This window comes from Hylobates moloch, unplaced genomic scaffold (genome assembly GCF_009828535.3).
Source record: "Hylobates moloch isolate HMO894 unplaced genomic scaffold, HMol_V3 SCAFFOLD_14, whole genome shotgun sequence".
Classification (NCBI taxonomy): Eukaryota; Metazoa; Chordata; class Mammalia; order Primates; family Hylobatidae; genus Hylobates; species Hylobates moloch.
In genome coordinates, this window is record NW_026652289.1 from 63880518 (window position 1) to 63895422 (window position 14905).

Consider the following 14905-nt stretch of genomic DNA (forward strand, 5'->3'; position numbering starts at 1 on the left):
GCTGCTGTAAATCTTTTAGTCTATTGGCTAGTGATAACATATTCTGTGGTTAGTGATAATTGAAGCAACTTTCTAATACTCAGGCTCAAGATTGATCAGTATTTTAGGATCTGCCTTATATTTGTTTATAATTAGGTTCATCTTTTTGGCGCTTCTTTGGGAGGCTTTTTGGCCCAGAAATTTGCTGAATACACTCACAAATCTCCTAGAGTCCATTCCCTAATCCTCTGCAATTCCTTCAGTGACACCTCTATCTTCAACCAAACTTGGACTGCAAACAGGTAAGAATAAAATTACTATTTTTGTTCAGTGAAATTTTGAAAATGTTGGCTTTTGAGTATTTGGTATATTAGGAAGGGAAGGCTTGTATCTACTTCTATATTCTGCAACTTCCTTGGCTTTTTTTTTTTTTTTTTTTTGAGACAGAGTCTTGCTCTGTCACCCAGGCTGAAGTGCGGTGGTGTAATCACAGCTTACTGCAGCCTTTGTTTCCCAGGCTCAAGCGATCCTCCTACCTCAGCCTCCCAAGTAGCTGGAACTACAGGCAGGCATGTGCGGCACCACACCTGGTTAATTTCTGTATATTTTTGTAGAGATGAGGTTTTGCCATGTTGTCCCATGCTGGTCTCTAACTCCTGGGCTCAAGCCATCTGCCCACCTTGGCCTCCCAAAGTTCTGGGATTACAGGCATGAGCCACTGTGCCCGGCTCTTTCTTGGCTTTTAAAATTAAAAACAATTACCTTTGCAAAAGGAAAGAATTGAATGAACTCTAAATTCAGCTTTTTTTATTACCTTAAATTTTCAAATTTTCTTTACTATTCATTAATACACTTTTGCTGTTTCTATTCAGTACTTCTATATAACTAATACCATGTTCTGTTTATCCCACTTATTATTTTGTGTAAACAGTTCCGTGTATTGACTGACATAGTTTTATTAGGCATTTGGCTTTTCCCAATTCTTCATCACATTCTACAGTAAATCTTTGTACAAATTACTGGGTTTTTTCCCTTTCCGATTTATTTCCTTGAGATATGTTCTCCAAATGGAAAGAATAGAGCATTTGGTCTGTCAACAGATGTTCTGCACATTATGACCCTTGATCCGTCTCTACTAAAAATACAAAATTAGCTGGGTGTGGTGGTGCATACCTGTAATCCCAGCTACTCGGGAGGCTGAGGTGGGAGAATCACTTGAACCCGGGATGTGGAGGTTGCGGTGAGCCGAGATCACGCCATTGCACTCCAGCCTAGGCAACAGGAGCGAAACTCCATCTCAAAAAAAAAAAAAACAAAAACAAAAACAAAAACGAAATGGTGGAAATGCTTCGGGGGCAGCTAGTGGGGTAGTTGTTTCCTAGGAGCCATCCTTTCATTGATTTTATCATTTTAAGTAATTGATAGGTATCTGTGATGCCATACAGCTGGCTTACTGTGCACTTCTTTCATTGCTAGCAAGGCGAGGCTCTAGCCTTAAAAAAAAGCCCAGTGGCCAGGTGTGATGGCTCATGCCGTACTCCCAACACTTTGGGAGGCCAGGACAGGAGGATCAATTCAGGCCAAGAGTTTGAAACCAGCCTGAGCAACATAGTGAGACCCCCATCTCTACAAATAATAACAATAATAAATTAGCCAGGTACCATGGTATGCACCTGCAGTCCTAGCTACTCAGAAGGCTGAGGCAGGAGGATTGCTTGAGCCCAAGAGTTCGAGGCTGCAGTGAGCCACAGTTGTGCCTCTGTACTCCAGGCTGGGTGACAGAGCAAGACCCTATTTCAAAAAAAAAAGCCCAGCGAGTAAACACATCTGTATGATCAGTGTTTTCAAATAATGTATAGGGAAATATTGTTTTCACATCTACTTAAGATTGCACTCTGATATTTTTTAGTTTAGTTTAGTTTTGTTTTGTTTTTATTTTTTTGGTTTTTTTTGAGATGGAGTCTTGCTCTGTCGCCCAGGCTGGAGTGCAGTGGCGCGATCTCGGCTCACTGCAAGCTCCGCCTTCCGGGTTCACGCCATTCTCCTCCCTCAGCCTCCCGAATAGCTGGGACTACAGGTGCCTGTCACCACACCTGGCTAATTTTTTATGTTTTTAGTAGAGATGGGGTTTCACCATGTTCACCAGGATGGTCTCGATCTCCTGACCTCGTGATCTGCCCGCCTCGGCCTCCCAAAGTGCTGGGATTACAGGCGTGAGCCACCGCGCCCAGCTATTTTTTAGTTTTTCTGATGTTATCTTAGTAGTTACTCAGCATTCATGCAACAATTTCTTGTATACATTAGCTACTTTACAAATCCTTCCCGTCCAGATAATACACTAAATAATGCTCATTATTTTTGGTGATTTTTATTGCTGTTCTAATTGTTAGAATGCCAAGACAGCCCCCATTCAGTTTGTGCTCTGGCACATCAGCTGCTTATTGTCAAATATCTGAGTGCTTACTGTGTGCCACACACTGAGGATACAGGAGTGAGCAAAGTCAACAGGGTCCACCCCTTACAGGTACTTAGACCTCATCACCTTGAAAAGATAAGAAAGTGATGGGGCTGGGAGAGAACTTAGAAAGTTAACTGGAAGGTGACCTAGTGGTCCTTTTGAGGGAAGCTCAACTTCCAGCGAGGCTGTCCCAATGGTAATAAGCATCAGAAGGTAGTTTGCACCTCATCTAAGTAATTTTCATCATAGGTTTAGAGAAATTAGTGTTTACCCTCCATGATGGCTCTTAACAGTTGAAATTAATGGAATAAATATAAACTAAAGATCATATATAGAAATCCATAAAGATCTGACCAGTCACAGTGGCTTACACCTGTAATGCCAGCACTTTGGGAGGCAGAGGTAAGAGCATTGGTTGAGTCCAGGAGTTCTAGGCCAGCCTGGGCAATAGAGCAAGACCCTGTCTCTACAGAAAAAAAATTTTCTTTTTTGAGACGGGAGTCTCACTCTGTTGCCCAGGCTGGAGTGCAGTGGCACGATCTCACTGCAGCCTCCGCCCCCCAGGTTCAAGTGATTCTCCTGCCTCAGGCTCCCAAGTAGCTGGGATTACAGGCGCCGGCCACCGCCCCTGGCTAATTTGTGTATTTTTAGTAGAGACGGGGTTTCACCATCTTGGCCAGGCTGGTCTTGAGCTCCTGACCTTGTGATCCACCCACCTTGGCCTCCCAAAGTGCTGGATTACAGGCGTGAGCCACTGCACCTGGCTCAGTAAATTCTTTTTTTCGGAGACAGAGTCTGGCTCTGTCGCCCAGGCTGGAGTGCAGTGACGCGATCTCGGCTCACTGCAAGCTCCGTCTCCTGGGTTCACGCCATTCTCCTGCCTCAGCCTCCCGAGTAGCTGGGACTACAGGCGCCTGCCACCACGCCCGGCTAATTTTTTGTATTTTTAGTGGAGACAGGGTTTCACCATGTTAGCCAGGATGGTCTCAATCTCCTGACCTCATGATCTGCCCGCCTTGGCCTCCCAAAGTGCTGGGATTACAGGCATGAGCCACTGTGCCTGGCCCCGGCTCCCCCAGCTCAGTAAATTTTTTAAAAATTAGCCAGGCCTGGTGGTACGAGCCCGTAGTCCCAGCTACTCGGGAGGCCAAGGTAGAAGGATCACTTGACAGGAGTTTGAGGCTACAGTGAGCTATGATCACAATACTGCACTTCAGCCTGGGCAACAGAGTGAGACCCTGTCTCTAAAAATTTTTTTTTTTAATTTTTTTAATTAAAAAATAAAAAGAGGCCAGGAGTGGCTCATGTCTGTGATCCCAGCACTGTGGGAGGCTGAGGTGGGTGGATCACTTGAGGCCAGGAGTTCACCACCAGCCTGGCCAACATTGCAAAAGCTCATCTTTACTAAAAATACAGAAGTTAGCCGGGCATGGTGGCCTGCACCTGTAGTCCCAGCTACTCGAGAGGCTGAGACATGAGAATTGCTTGAGCCCGGGAGGCAGAGGTTGCAGCCAGCCGAGATCATGCCACTGCACTTCCAGCATGGGCAACTGACTGAGACTCTGTCTCAAAAAATAATAACAATAATAAATTTTAAAAATCTATAAATATCAATTTGCCTTGAATTAGCCAAGTTGAATCTAATAGTAGCAAATTTGGGGAGGTGCAATAACTTTCATATTGGCATTTTGAAATGTGTTTTGAAATATCAATCAATAAAAAGATAATATCAACCAGAAGGAAAGAATATTTCTCTTAATGCTCAGTTTTCCAAAGGAAATAGTTTAATCCTTGGAAATAGGGCCAATTAGAGAAAAAAAAATCTTGGACTCATCAGAATGTCTATTTCAGTAAAGGTATTTTGAAATATCACTTATAATTATCCTAAATCCTCAAATAAGTTTAATTATATGAAGCCATAACTCTTTGGAAGCTTGGGAAAGTGTGTGTAAAAACTAGATGCTGAGCTCTTTGGAGGAGGGGATTAGGACTTTTTATTTCTAGATCCCAAGCTAATACAAAGCTTTAATGTTGAATGAATATCTGCCATGTGTAGTCTTAGAAGTTTAAATTATAAGGTCTTTGTGTTTTACAGCTTTTGGCTGATGCCTGCATTTATGCTCAAAAAAATAGTTCTTGGAAATTTTTCATCTGGCCCGGTGGACCCTATGATGGCTGATGCCATTGATTTCATGGTAGACAGGGTAAGGATCATGACATTGGGGTGGGGACACATTGTATTAGGAATTTTCACATCTACTTGGTTCCAGAAGATAGATCCGTCTCACAAATACGTGTTAGAGGTATTTGCTAAGCAGATTAATACATCTGAGCAGATATTATTGCTGGTAAGGGCTTGCCTACATTAGTGCTTCCCACCAGCTGTTCATCAAAATCACTTAGGGGAGCTTTCAGAAATACAGATTGTAAGGCCTCACAGCAGATCATCCATCTGGAATCCCTGGGCATGGGATCTGGGAATCTTTTTTTTACTTCACACTTTTCCTCTACCCACCAGGTAAATCTGATGAACCAGGTCTGTTGGCTTGCATTTAGGAACTGCTGGGCTAGATGATTTCTCAAGTCTCTTCTAAGATCCCTTAAAGGTTTATCTCAAAAAAAAACAAAACAAAACCATGTATCTGTCACCTTTGGGCAGTAGGAATTGGCTTGCCGCCCATGGGCACCTGGCTGGAGTAGGCAGTGTAGGCTGAGGGCTGTAGAAGGCCGGGTTTCATTGGTTTGTATCCAGGTTTCCAGAATATAAAAATGCCACAACCTCCTGAGAAGCCCAGTTCATGGTCTCTCACCTAAGTTGTGGTTCCTCACTGATGACTTTTATGGCCCCACCACAGATGATACCACCTTTATAAGCACAAATGTTGTCTGCGGATTTAATGTAAATGTGAAAAACAAAATTATTTCAAAAACTTTACCTGTGTTTCTTCCTGCAGCTAGAAAGTTTGGGTCAGAGTGAACTGGCTTCAAGACTTACCTTGAATTGTCAAAATTCTTATGTGGAACCTCATAAAATTCGGGACATCCCTGTAACCATTATGGATGTAAGCTGCCTTTTAAGTAAAATAGCTGCTTTACTTTTTAAAATGTGTATGTCAAGATCTCCTATAAAACTATTTGATAACTTTCAATGTGCCTCTTCAAATGCTGCCTTGGCTTTTGTTTTTACCTTCTAGCTTTCTCAATTCCAAAATAATCTGTTTATTGCTTATCTTGGATTTCTTTCTGGCAGGAATAACACCATTGAAATCAAAATAGGCTGAGCACTGTGGCTTATGCCTATAATCCCAGCACTTTGGGAGGCTGAGGCAGGAGTATTGCTTGAGTCCAAGAGTTCAGGACCAGCCTGGACAACATAGTGAGACCCTGTCTCTATTTATTAAAAAAGATAAAAATAAAAATGAATCAAAATAAATTTAAACAAGGGAGCCTACCCATTTGATGTATTTTTGCCGTTCTCATCAATAGATATTGCGCCTGAGCCATTACATATATGGACAGCAAAGAGAAGTTGCTTCACAAGTGTAGAGAATCAAGAATTCCATAGTTTAATTACCACAAAAGCTTGCTTATTTTTTTATTGTGGTAAAATATACATTAAAAATATGCCATTTTAACCATTTTTAAGTGCATAGTTTAGTGGCATTAAGTATACTCACAGTTCTGCAACCATCACCATTTTCACAACATTTTCATCATTCCAAGAAGAAATTGCATACCCATTAAACAATAACTCCCGTTCCCTTTTTTCCTCCGGCCTCTGATAATCAACAGTCTTATTTTCTGTCTATAAAAATTTACCTATTCTAGCAACCTCATATAAGTGGAATCATACAACATTTATCCTTTTGTGCAGCTATTTCACTTAGCATAATGTTTCACAAGAACAAGACTTATCTTGAAATGTTATACATGTGTCAGAATGTCATTTCTTCCTTTTTTTTTTTTTGGAAACAGGGTCTCACTCTGTTCCCCAGGCTGGAGTGCAGTGGCACAATCTCAGCTCACTGCAACCTCTGCTTCCCAGGCCTAAACAATCCTCCCTCCTCAGCCTCCTTAGTAGCGTGGACCACAGGTGCACACCATTACGTTTGGCTAATTTTTTGTAGAGATGGGGTTTCACCATGTTGCCCATGCTGGACTCAAACTCTGGGACTCAAGCTATCTGCCTGCCTGGGCCTCCCAAAGTGCTATGACAGGCATGAGCCACCATGCCCAGCCTGTCATTTCTTTTTAAAGCTGAATAATATCTACCAATAAAACCAATGTTGGTTTATACCACATTTTGTTTATCCATTCATCCGTCAGTGGGCACTTGGGTTGTGTTCAGCTTTTGGCAATTGTGAATAGTGCTTCTATGAACATTGGTGTAAAAGTATATGTTTGGGCAGGGCACAGTGGCTCATGCCTGCAATCCCAGCACTTTGGGAGGCTGACTCAGGAGGATTGCTTGAGCCCAGGAATTCGAGACCAGTCTGGGCAATATAGGAGACCCTGTCTCTACTACTAATAAAGAAAATTAGGCCGGGTGCGGTGGCTCACCCCTGTAATCCCAGTGCTTTGGGAGGCCAAGGCGGGTGGATCACGAGGTCAAGAGATTGAGACCATCCTGGCCAACGTGGCAAAACCCGTCTCTACTGAAAATACAAAAATTAGCCAGGCATGGTGGCACGCACCTGTAGTCCCAGCTATTCGGGAGGCTGAGGCAGGAGAATTGCTTGAATCTGGGAGGTGGAGGTTGCAGTGAGCTGAGATCATGCCACTGCATTCCAGCCTGCCAATAGAGTGAGACTCCATCTCAAAAAAAAGAAAAAGAAAAGAAAAGAAACTTAGCCGGACATGGTGCCACATCCCTGTGATCCCAGCTACTTGGGAGGCTGAGGTGGGAGGATCACCTGAGCCTGGGGTGAGCCATGATCATGCTGCTGCATTCCAGCCTGGGCAACAGAGTGAAACCCTGTCAAAAAATATATGTATATTTGTTTGAGTTCCTGCTTTTAATTCTTTTTTATTTTTAAATTATTTTTTAAAAATAATTTTTTGTTTTTTATTTTTGTGGGTACATAGTAGATGTATCCTACTTTTAATTCTTTTGGACATATCGTTTGAAGTAGAATCGCACTTTTTGAAGAACCACCATACTGTCTTCCACAGTGGCTATACCATTTCATGTTCCCACCAACAATGCACAAAGGTTCCAGTTTCTCTATATCCTGGACACTTACTTCTGGTTTTTTGGTTGATACCTATCCTAATGGATATGAATTGGTATCTCACTATGGTTTCAACTTACTTAAAAAAAAAACATATGATTATTTTGCCTTATAAATGGATTTGTTCCTAAATTCAAATAATATGTTTTTTTGTTTTTGTTTTTTTTTTTTTGAGGCGAAGTCTCACTCAGTTGCCCAGGCTGGAGTGCAGTGGCGCGATCTCGGCTCACTGCAAGCTCCGCCTCCTGGGTTGACGCCATTCTCCTGCCTCATCCTCCCAAGTAGCTGGGGCTACAGACACCCGCCACCACGCCCAGCTAATTTTTTGTATTTTTAATAGAGACAGGTTTCACCATGTTAGCCAGGATGGTCTCGATCTCCTGACCTCATGATCTGCCCGCCTCAGCCTACCAAAGTGCTGGGATTACAGGTGTGAGCCACTGCACCTGGCCATAATATGGTATTTTTAATAATGGGTTTTTGTTGGGAAATTATCTATCATAAGCATGTAAACAACTTATCATCCTCTGCCATAATCGCTGCATTCTGACATTTACCATAACATAGAACAAGCTTTTCAATGGTCCTCACAGGACATTTGCTCTGCCTGCCCTTCTTTCAAAGCTGTGCTCACCACCTGGGTTCATGGTCACTGAAAACAGCCTATAAGTTTTAGTTGGAGATGCACTTAAACATACAGATTTGGTATGGTATATTTAGTATACAATTTTTTTTGCTTCTTTTACTTTTTGAAAAATTTTGTTGCATGTAAAAACATAAGTGTGTATGGGTATTGAAGGATGTCTAGAATCATATGCTGCAAACTGGCTTCCCCAAGAAAGAATAGCTTGTACTCTACATTTTTTTGGAATCTTTTTCACTGAGCCTAAATGACTTAGGTTATTGCTTTAAATTAATAATAAAAGTAAAAAGTTCTTTTGGGGCTTCATGATCTTTTTGAAATTTATTGACATTTGCAATGATTGTTTTCTATTAATATTCTGTTAATCTACTTAGCTATATTTGAGGAAAAAGGAAATTCACGGTAGAATTTCCCCCAACCCCAGCCGGGCCCGGTGGCTCACACCTGTAATCCCAGCACTTTGGGAGGCCAAGGTGGGCAGATGCCCCGAGGTCAGGAGTTTGAGACTAGCCTGGCCAACATGGTGAAACCCTGTCTCTACTAAAAATACAAAAATTAGCCGGGCATGGTGGTGCATGCCTGTAATCCCAGCTACTTAGGAGGCTGAGGCAGGAGAATCACTTGAACCCAGGAGGTGGAGGTTGCAGTGAGCTGAGATCATACCACTGCAGTCCAGCCTGGGTGACAGAGCAAGACTCTATCTCAAAAAAAAAAAAAAAAAAAAAAGAATTTCCCCCCAGCAAAAGAATGCAGGAGATGCTGTGCAGCTAAATCTGTAGCTAATATCTTAGGTTGGAGTTATAAGTCACCAGGTATCAGCAGTGGAGGTAGTTCAGGCTGCCGGGGGTTCAGGATTGTCTCTTCATATGAAAGGAATATTTAGGGTAACATTCCCATAATGTGAAAATAACATATTAAAACACCAGTTGATTACAGCTTTGTGTATGTGTGTGTGTTTTACCTTTCCTATGGTGCTAAAGCGTTGTGTTTTTTAAAGGTGTTTGATCAGAGTGCGCTTTCAACTGAAGCTAAAGAAGAAATGTACAAGCTGTATCCTAATGCCCGAAGAGCTCATCTGAAAACAGGAGGCAATTTCCCATACCTGTGCAGAAGTGCAGAGGTCAATCTTTATGTACAGGTAAGGCCTAGCTTGAAACCCAGAGCACTCTGAGCCCAACATATGTTTGCAACATAAAGCCTTTTTTTTAATGGACTAGTAAGAGAATCAGTGAACTACAGAATTCCTTGTAGAAATGAGACATTGACTTGATAAAAGTGGTTTACATTTATAACTTGTAGGAGAATTTGAACAGGTATATTAGAGATCCCCCAGTGACTCTCTGGCCACCATCCCTTTTCTAAGGACAGCAGGCCTGCATTCACACACTGAGGTTACCGTTGGTATGATGTGACCTTGCCCTCTGGACACAGTGAATTCCATCAGAGCAAGACACCAGACCTAAATGGGGTCAATCTGAGTCCTGTGAAGTGACTTCTTAATCTAATTTTAATGCATTAAAAGAAAACCCTGCCAAGCACAGTGGCTCATGCCTGTAATCTCAGCACTTTGGGAGGCTGAGGCAGGCAGATCACAAGGTCAGGAGGTCAAGACCAGCCTGGCCAATATAGTGAAACCCCGTCTCTACTAAAAATACAAAAAAAATAGCTGGACATGGTGGTGCACACCTGTAGTCCCAGCTACTCGGGAGGCTGAGGCAGAAGAATCACTTGAATCCTGGAGGCAGAGGTTGCAGTGAGCCGAGATCACGCCATTGCACTCCAGCCTGGGCGACAGAGCAAGACTCCATCTCAAAAAAAAAAAGAAAAGAAAGCCCTAACAAACACCATCCCTTCATATTCTAACTAAATGGATAATAGAATAGCAGTGAGGGGTGAGTGCCCTGGCAGTTTGGCAAGATGAATCAAGAGCCTTAAAATACCAGTCATATCCTGGCCAGGCACGGTGGCTCATGCCTGTAATCCCAAAAACCAGTCATATCCTGGCCAGGCGCGGTGGCTCACACCTGTAATCCCAAAAAACCAGTCACATCCCTTGATCCTGTCATCACCTTATAGAAGACAGGATCCCAAACAGGAATACTTGATGCCCGGAGATATTCATCATAGCAGCACTAGTCACAGTAGCAGAAGATTGGAAGGACCTAACTCACAGCAGCAGAAGGGAAGGGTAAACATCTCATAAGCATGTACCATCTAAAATGTCTCAGGAGACTCCGCAGGGACTCAGGGAGACTGCTCAGGGAGTGAGGAACAAAGATACCAAATGTGGTTTCAAAAAATTCTTCGACTTTTCTCTATTTAGTATGTATTAGTCTGTAAATTTTAGAAGTATAAAACATTTGTCCACTATGGTGATGTTTTCCTACCAAACTTTTTATAGAAGGCAGTATACATTTTACTCTGTAATGCAGCCATTTAAAACAATGATTCTGGCAGGGTGCGGTGGCTCACACCTGTAATCTGAGCACTTTGGGAGGCCGAGGCAGATGGATCACTTGAGGTCAGGAGTTCAAAACCAGCCTGGCCAACATGATGAAACCCTGTCTCTACTAAAAATACAAAAATTAGCTGGGCGTGGTGGTGGGCACCTGTAATCCCGGCTACTCGGGAGGCTGAGGCAGGAGAATTGGGTGAACCCGGGAGGTGGAGGTTGGAGTGAACCAAGATAGTGCCACTGCACTCCAGCCTGGGCAACAAGAGCGACACTCCAGCTCAAAAGATAAAATAAAATAAACTAATGATTCTGCATTTCAACAGATACATTTGCTGCAATTCCATGGAACCAAATACGCGGCCATTGACCCATCAATGGTCAGTGCCGAGGAGCTTGAGGTGCAGAAAGGCAGCCTTGGCATCAGCCAGGAGGAGCAGTAGTGTGTCTCTCGCTGTCAATGATGAGTTGACCCGGTGTGTTCTTGTATAGTCAGTGGCATCAGCGCCCATCAGCCGGCCTTTTCCTTCAGGTTCGTCAGGCTCACCGGTTCTCACTGTGTCTGGGAAGTAGGACTGATGGTCATCTTCATGACAGGTGGCAGCTCCACTAAGCCTGTGTAACTGTTCCCTCTTTGGTTTTCTTAGCTTTTGAATTTGAAGAAGTACTTTTGAAGACTCCCATTTTAAGAACCGTGCAAATTTTGCTACCAAAAGTCTTCACCACTGTGTTCTTAAGTGAATGTTAATTTCTGAGGTTTGGGACTTTGTGGTTTTTTTTTTCTTCTTTTCTTTTCCATTCTTCTTTCTTTCTTTTTATGTTGTTTGCTGTAAATGCTGCACATCCAGATTGCATATCAGGACATTGGTTATTTTATGCTTTCTTGGATATAACCATGATCAGAGTGCCATGGCCACTACCCCACTGTTTGCTTTCCTGCAAATCAACTGCTTTTAATTTACACTTAAACAAATTGTTTTGAGTGTTAGCTACTGCCTTTCTAGATATTACAGTCATTTGGAATAAAAATTCAATTTCACTGAGTCGCTTTTGTGATTATTGTTGCTGCCCAACTGGGCTACACAGGCCTAGGACTTTCTGAGAAGTAGGTCATGGTTGCCAATTCTGTGTGACTTTGGGTACGTTACTTAATCTCCCTGACGTACAGTTTGCGCATCATAAAATAACCCTAAGCTATCATTTATTGATCTGCTACTGTGTGCCAGGTACTTTTCTCATCTTCGTTCTTTCCCCTGAGTGGAAATGTTTAAACCCACATAAAGTAGAGAAAATGGCATAATGAATGATGTTCCCATCATCCAGCTTCAAAAATTATCAACTCTCAGACAGTCTTGTTCATCTTTTCTTTTTTTTTTTGAGACAGAGTTTCACTCTTGTTGCCCAGGCTGGAGTGCAATGACGTGATCTCGGCTCACCGCAACCTCTGCCTCCCGGGTTCAAGCGATTCTTCTGCCTCAGCCTCCCAAGTAGCTGGGATTACAGGTATGCACCACCACGCCTGGCTAATTTTGTATTTTTAGTAGAGACGGGGTTTCTCCATGTTGGTCAGGCTGGTCTCGAACTCCTAACCTCAGGTGATCCGCTCACCTCAGCCTCCCAAACTGCTGGGATTACAGGCATGAGCCACCGTGCCCGGCCTTTTTCATCTTTTAACCTACCCACATTTCTTCCAGATATGCTCCTATCACTAAATTATTTTAAAGCCATTTCTGGTGCTGTGTCATTTCATCTGTAAATATTTCTATGTGTACCTTTAAGATACAGCCTTAATACCATTATCACACTTAAAAATTTACCAATAATTCCTTCAATTATTTACCAATAATTCCTTCACTGGATTGTCTAATAATCCAGTGAATGTTCTCACAATTATTCCATAAATTTTTTTTTTATAGGTGACTTGTTCTAATAGGTGACTTGTTCTAATCATATAAAGCCCACACTTTGTCTTCTAGATCTCTTTTGAACTGGAAGCTCCTCCTCCCTCTATTTTTTCTTGCCATATATTCAGTGAAGAAGCAGGTTCATTTTCCCTGTAGTTGCCCCACAGTCCAGATTTGGCTGACTGCAGCCTCATGGTGTCCTTCCACTTGTTTCTCTGTCCCTGGTATTTCCTGTAAACTGGTAGTTACATCAAGAGGCTTGATCAGGTCAAGCTTGATCTTTTTGGCAGGAACACTGCATAGATGGGGCTGTGTGTTTCTCTTGCGTCGTCTCAGGAGGCATCCGTCGTCTGGTTGTGTCTAAGTTGTTATGATTGCTGGGTGTGTTCAGGCATCACCAGCCTGATCCAGTCCTGAGAAAGTCACCTGCTGGCTTAGCTGCCACTGCTGACCATTGCACAGGTGCATCATTCCATGAGGGGTTGCAGGTCAGTAATAATACTAATTTTTATCATTCCTTCTGCATTTATTAACTGGAAATTACCAATTTGAAAAAACAAAAACTTGCCCTCATCAACTGCTTGGTTTCGCTGAGATACAATTTAGACAGAAAAATAAGCATCAGTGCTTCTTTCCCTTTATGTGCCAGGTTTCAGAATATTGGGTTGGCCATACCCTCTTAGACTTCATCCCCAATACAGCCCTGATTATCCTGACTTTACAGGTGAGGACCTGGAGACTGGGTCAGGCAGTAAGGGGTGGAGCTGGGATGCCACCTTGAATCTGACCATCCCTAAAGCCAGTGATCTTTCCACAAAGGGGCCACAGTGTCTTCTCTATCTGTGGCTTGGCAACAGTCGTGAATTATGGAAACACTTGGTAAATCATAAGGGCGAAGCTTGACATTTTAACTAGTAGCGTCTGAGGCTACTAGAGCCATCTAGCAACTTTAACTACTCCCCAGCTCTGCACCCTGATGACTGCAAAGTTGTCATTGCCAGCCCTGATCAATTTTGAGTACTGGCCTTGAATGCGTACTCAGACCTATCTATTAGGCCAGCCTTCGACAGGCACCTCAGCCTTCAACAGACAACCAGGCAAAAGCTATGCCCATGGCCCCACTGCCCAAACCTGCCCTTCCTCTTCTAGCCCCATTATCTTAGGTCCTGGCATCACTGTTCCTTGGAATCCCCAGTTAGAAACTCAGCCATCTTGGACCCTCCACCCCCACTCACTCCTCCACCCCCATGTCTCAGGCTGAAGCGGATGCAGAGATGAAAATTTGGGTGCAAGATGTTTATTAAGGATCAACATCTGTGGCCTGGTGTGGTGGCTCACACCTGTAATCCCAGTACTTTGGGAGGCCAAGGGGGGTGGATCACCTGAGGTCAGGAGATCAAGACCATCCTGGCCAGCATGGTGAAACCCCATCGCTGCTAAAAATACAAAAAAAAAAAATTAGCTGGGCGTGGTGGCACGTGCCTGTAATCCCATCTACTTGGGAGGCTGAAGCAGGAGAATCGCTTGAACCAGGGAGTCAGAGGTTGCAGTGAGCCGAGATCGCGCCACTGCACTCCAGCCTGGCAACAGAGCAAGACTCCGTCTCAAAGAAAAGGGAGGGAGTAACTAAGTAAATATCCATTGGAAAAGTGATTTAAATATACATTTTAGAAACAAAGAGAGTCACAATTAGCAAGGTAAAGTAAGATTCTGAAAGGACAAGCAGAGGTGCATTTCCAAAGGCGGAGTCTATTCTGTTCAGTTTCTACTTTATGAGACATGTAATTTTTGGTGATGGGGTGGGGAACAATTTCCAACGCATCTGCACCCCTCCCCCTCCCGCCCCTCAGGTCACAGCTCCCCCTTCTTCCACGCATCCTGTGCTCCAGCCACGCTACTCCCCAAGCGGGGGTCCCTCTCCACACCTCTGGGCTATTGCTCAGGCTGTGCTCTTGGCTTGGACTGTCCTTTCCCCACTTCTGTCTCCTCTGTGAGCTGCTTCCTCCTCTTCCTTTCTTCCTTCGCCCAGGAAGAAGAAGTCCCATAGTTGTTTGCACCCATCCATTACAGCGTGGACTGCACCCTATTACAGTTATTGGTGTGCAAGCCCTTCTCCCCCACTAGACCCTAAGCTTGGGGAAGGGGAGGGAACTGTGGGCGCTCATCTCTGTACCCACTCCTGGCAGGCCACCTGGCACAAAATCCACTCAGGAAGTATTCATTGGCCGTGTGTCGAGC

At 43.5% G+C, this 14905-nt stretch overlaps 1 protein-coding gene across 3 annotated transcripts in view; it reads left to right on the forward strand.

Moving 5' to 3' along the window:
• The window catches only part of SPG21 (SPG21 abhydrolase domain containing, maspardin), a 29180-nt gene extending 16742 nt beyond the window's left edge, over positions 1-12438 (forward strand). For 2 of the 3 annotated variants that reach the window (XM_032176171.2, XM_032176172.2), the window contains exons 5-9: positions 136-281; positions 4533-4641; positions 5392-5499; positions 9309-9449; positions 11090-11802. In XM_032176171.2, the coding sequence (XP_032032062.1) occupies positions 136-281; positions 4533-4641; positions 5392-5499; positions 9309-9449; positions 11090-11206 (621 nt within the window). In that variant the 3' untranslated portion in view covers positions 11207-11802. Of the gene's footprint in view, positions 1-135; positions 282-4532; positions 4642-5391; positions 5500-9308; positions 9450-11089; positions 11803-12147 lie in introns of those variants that run through there. The other variant, XM_058427242.1, reaches the window with a different exon arrangement.
• The last annotated feature ends 2467 nt before the right edge of the window (positions 12439-14905 follow it).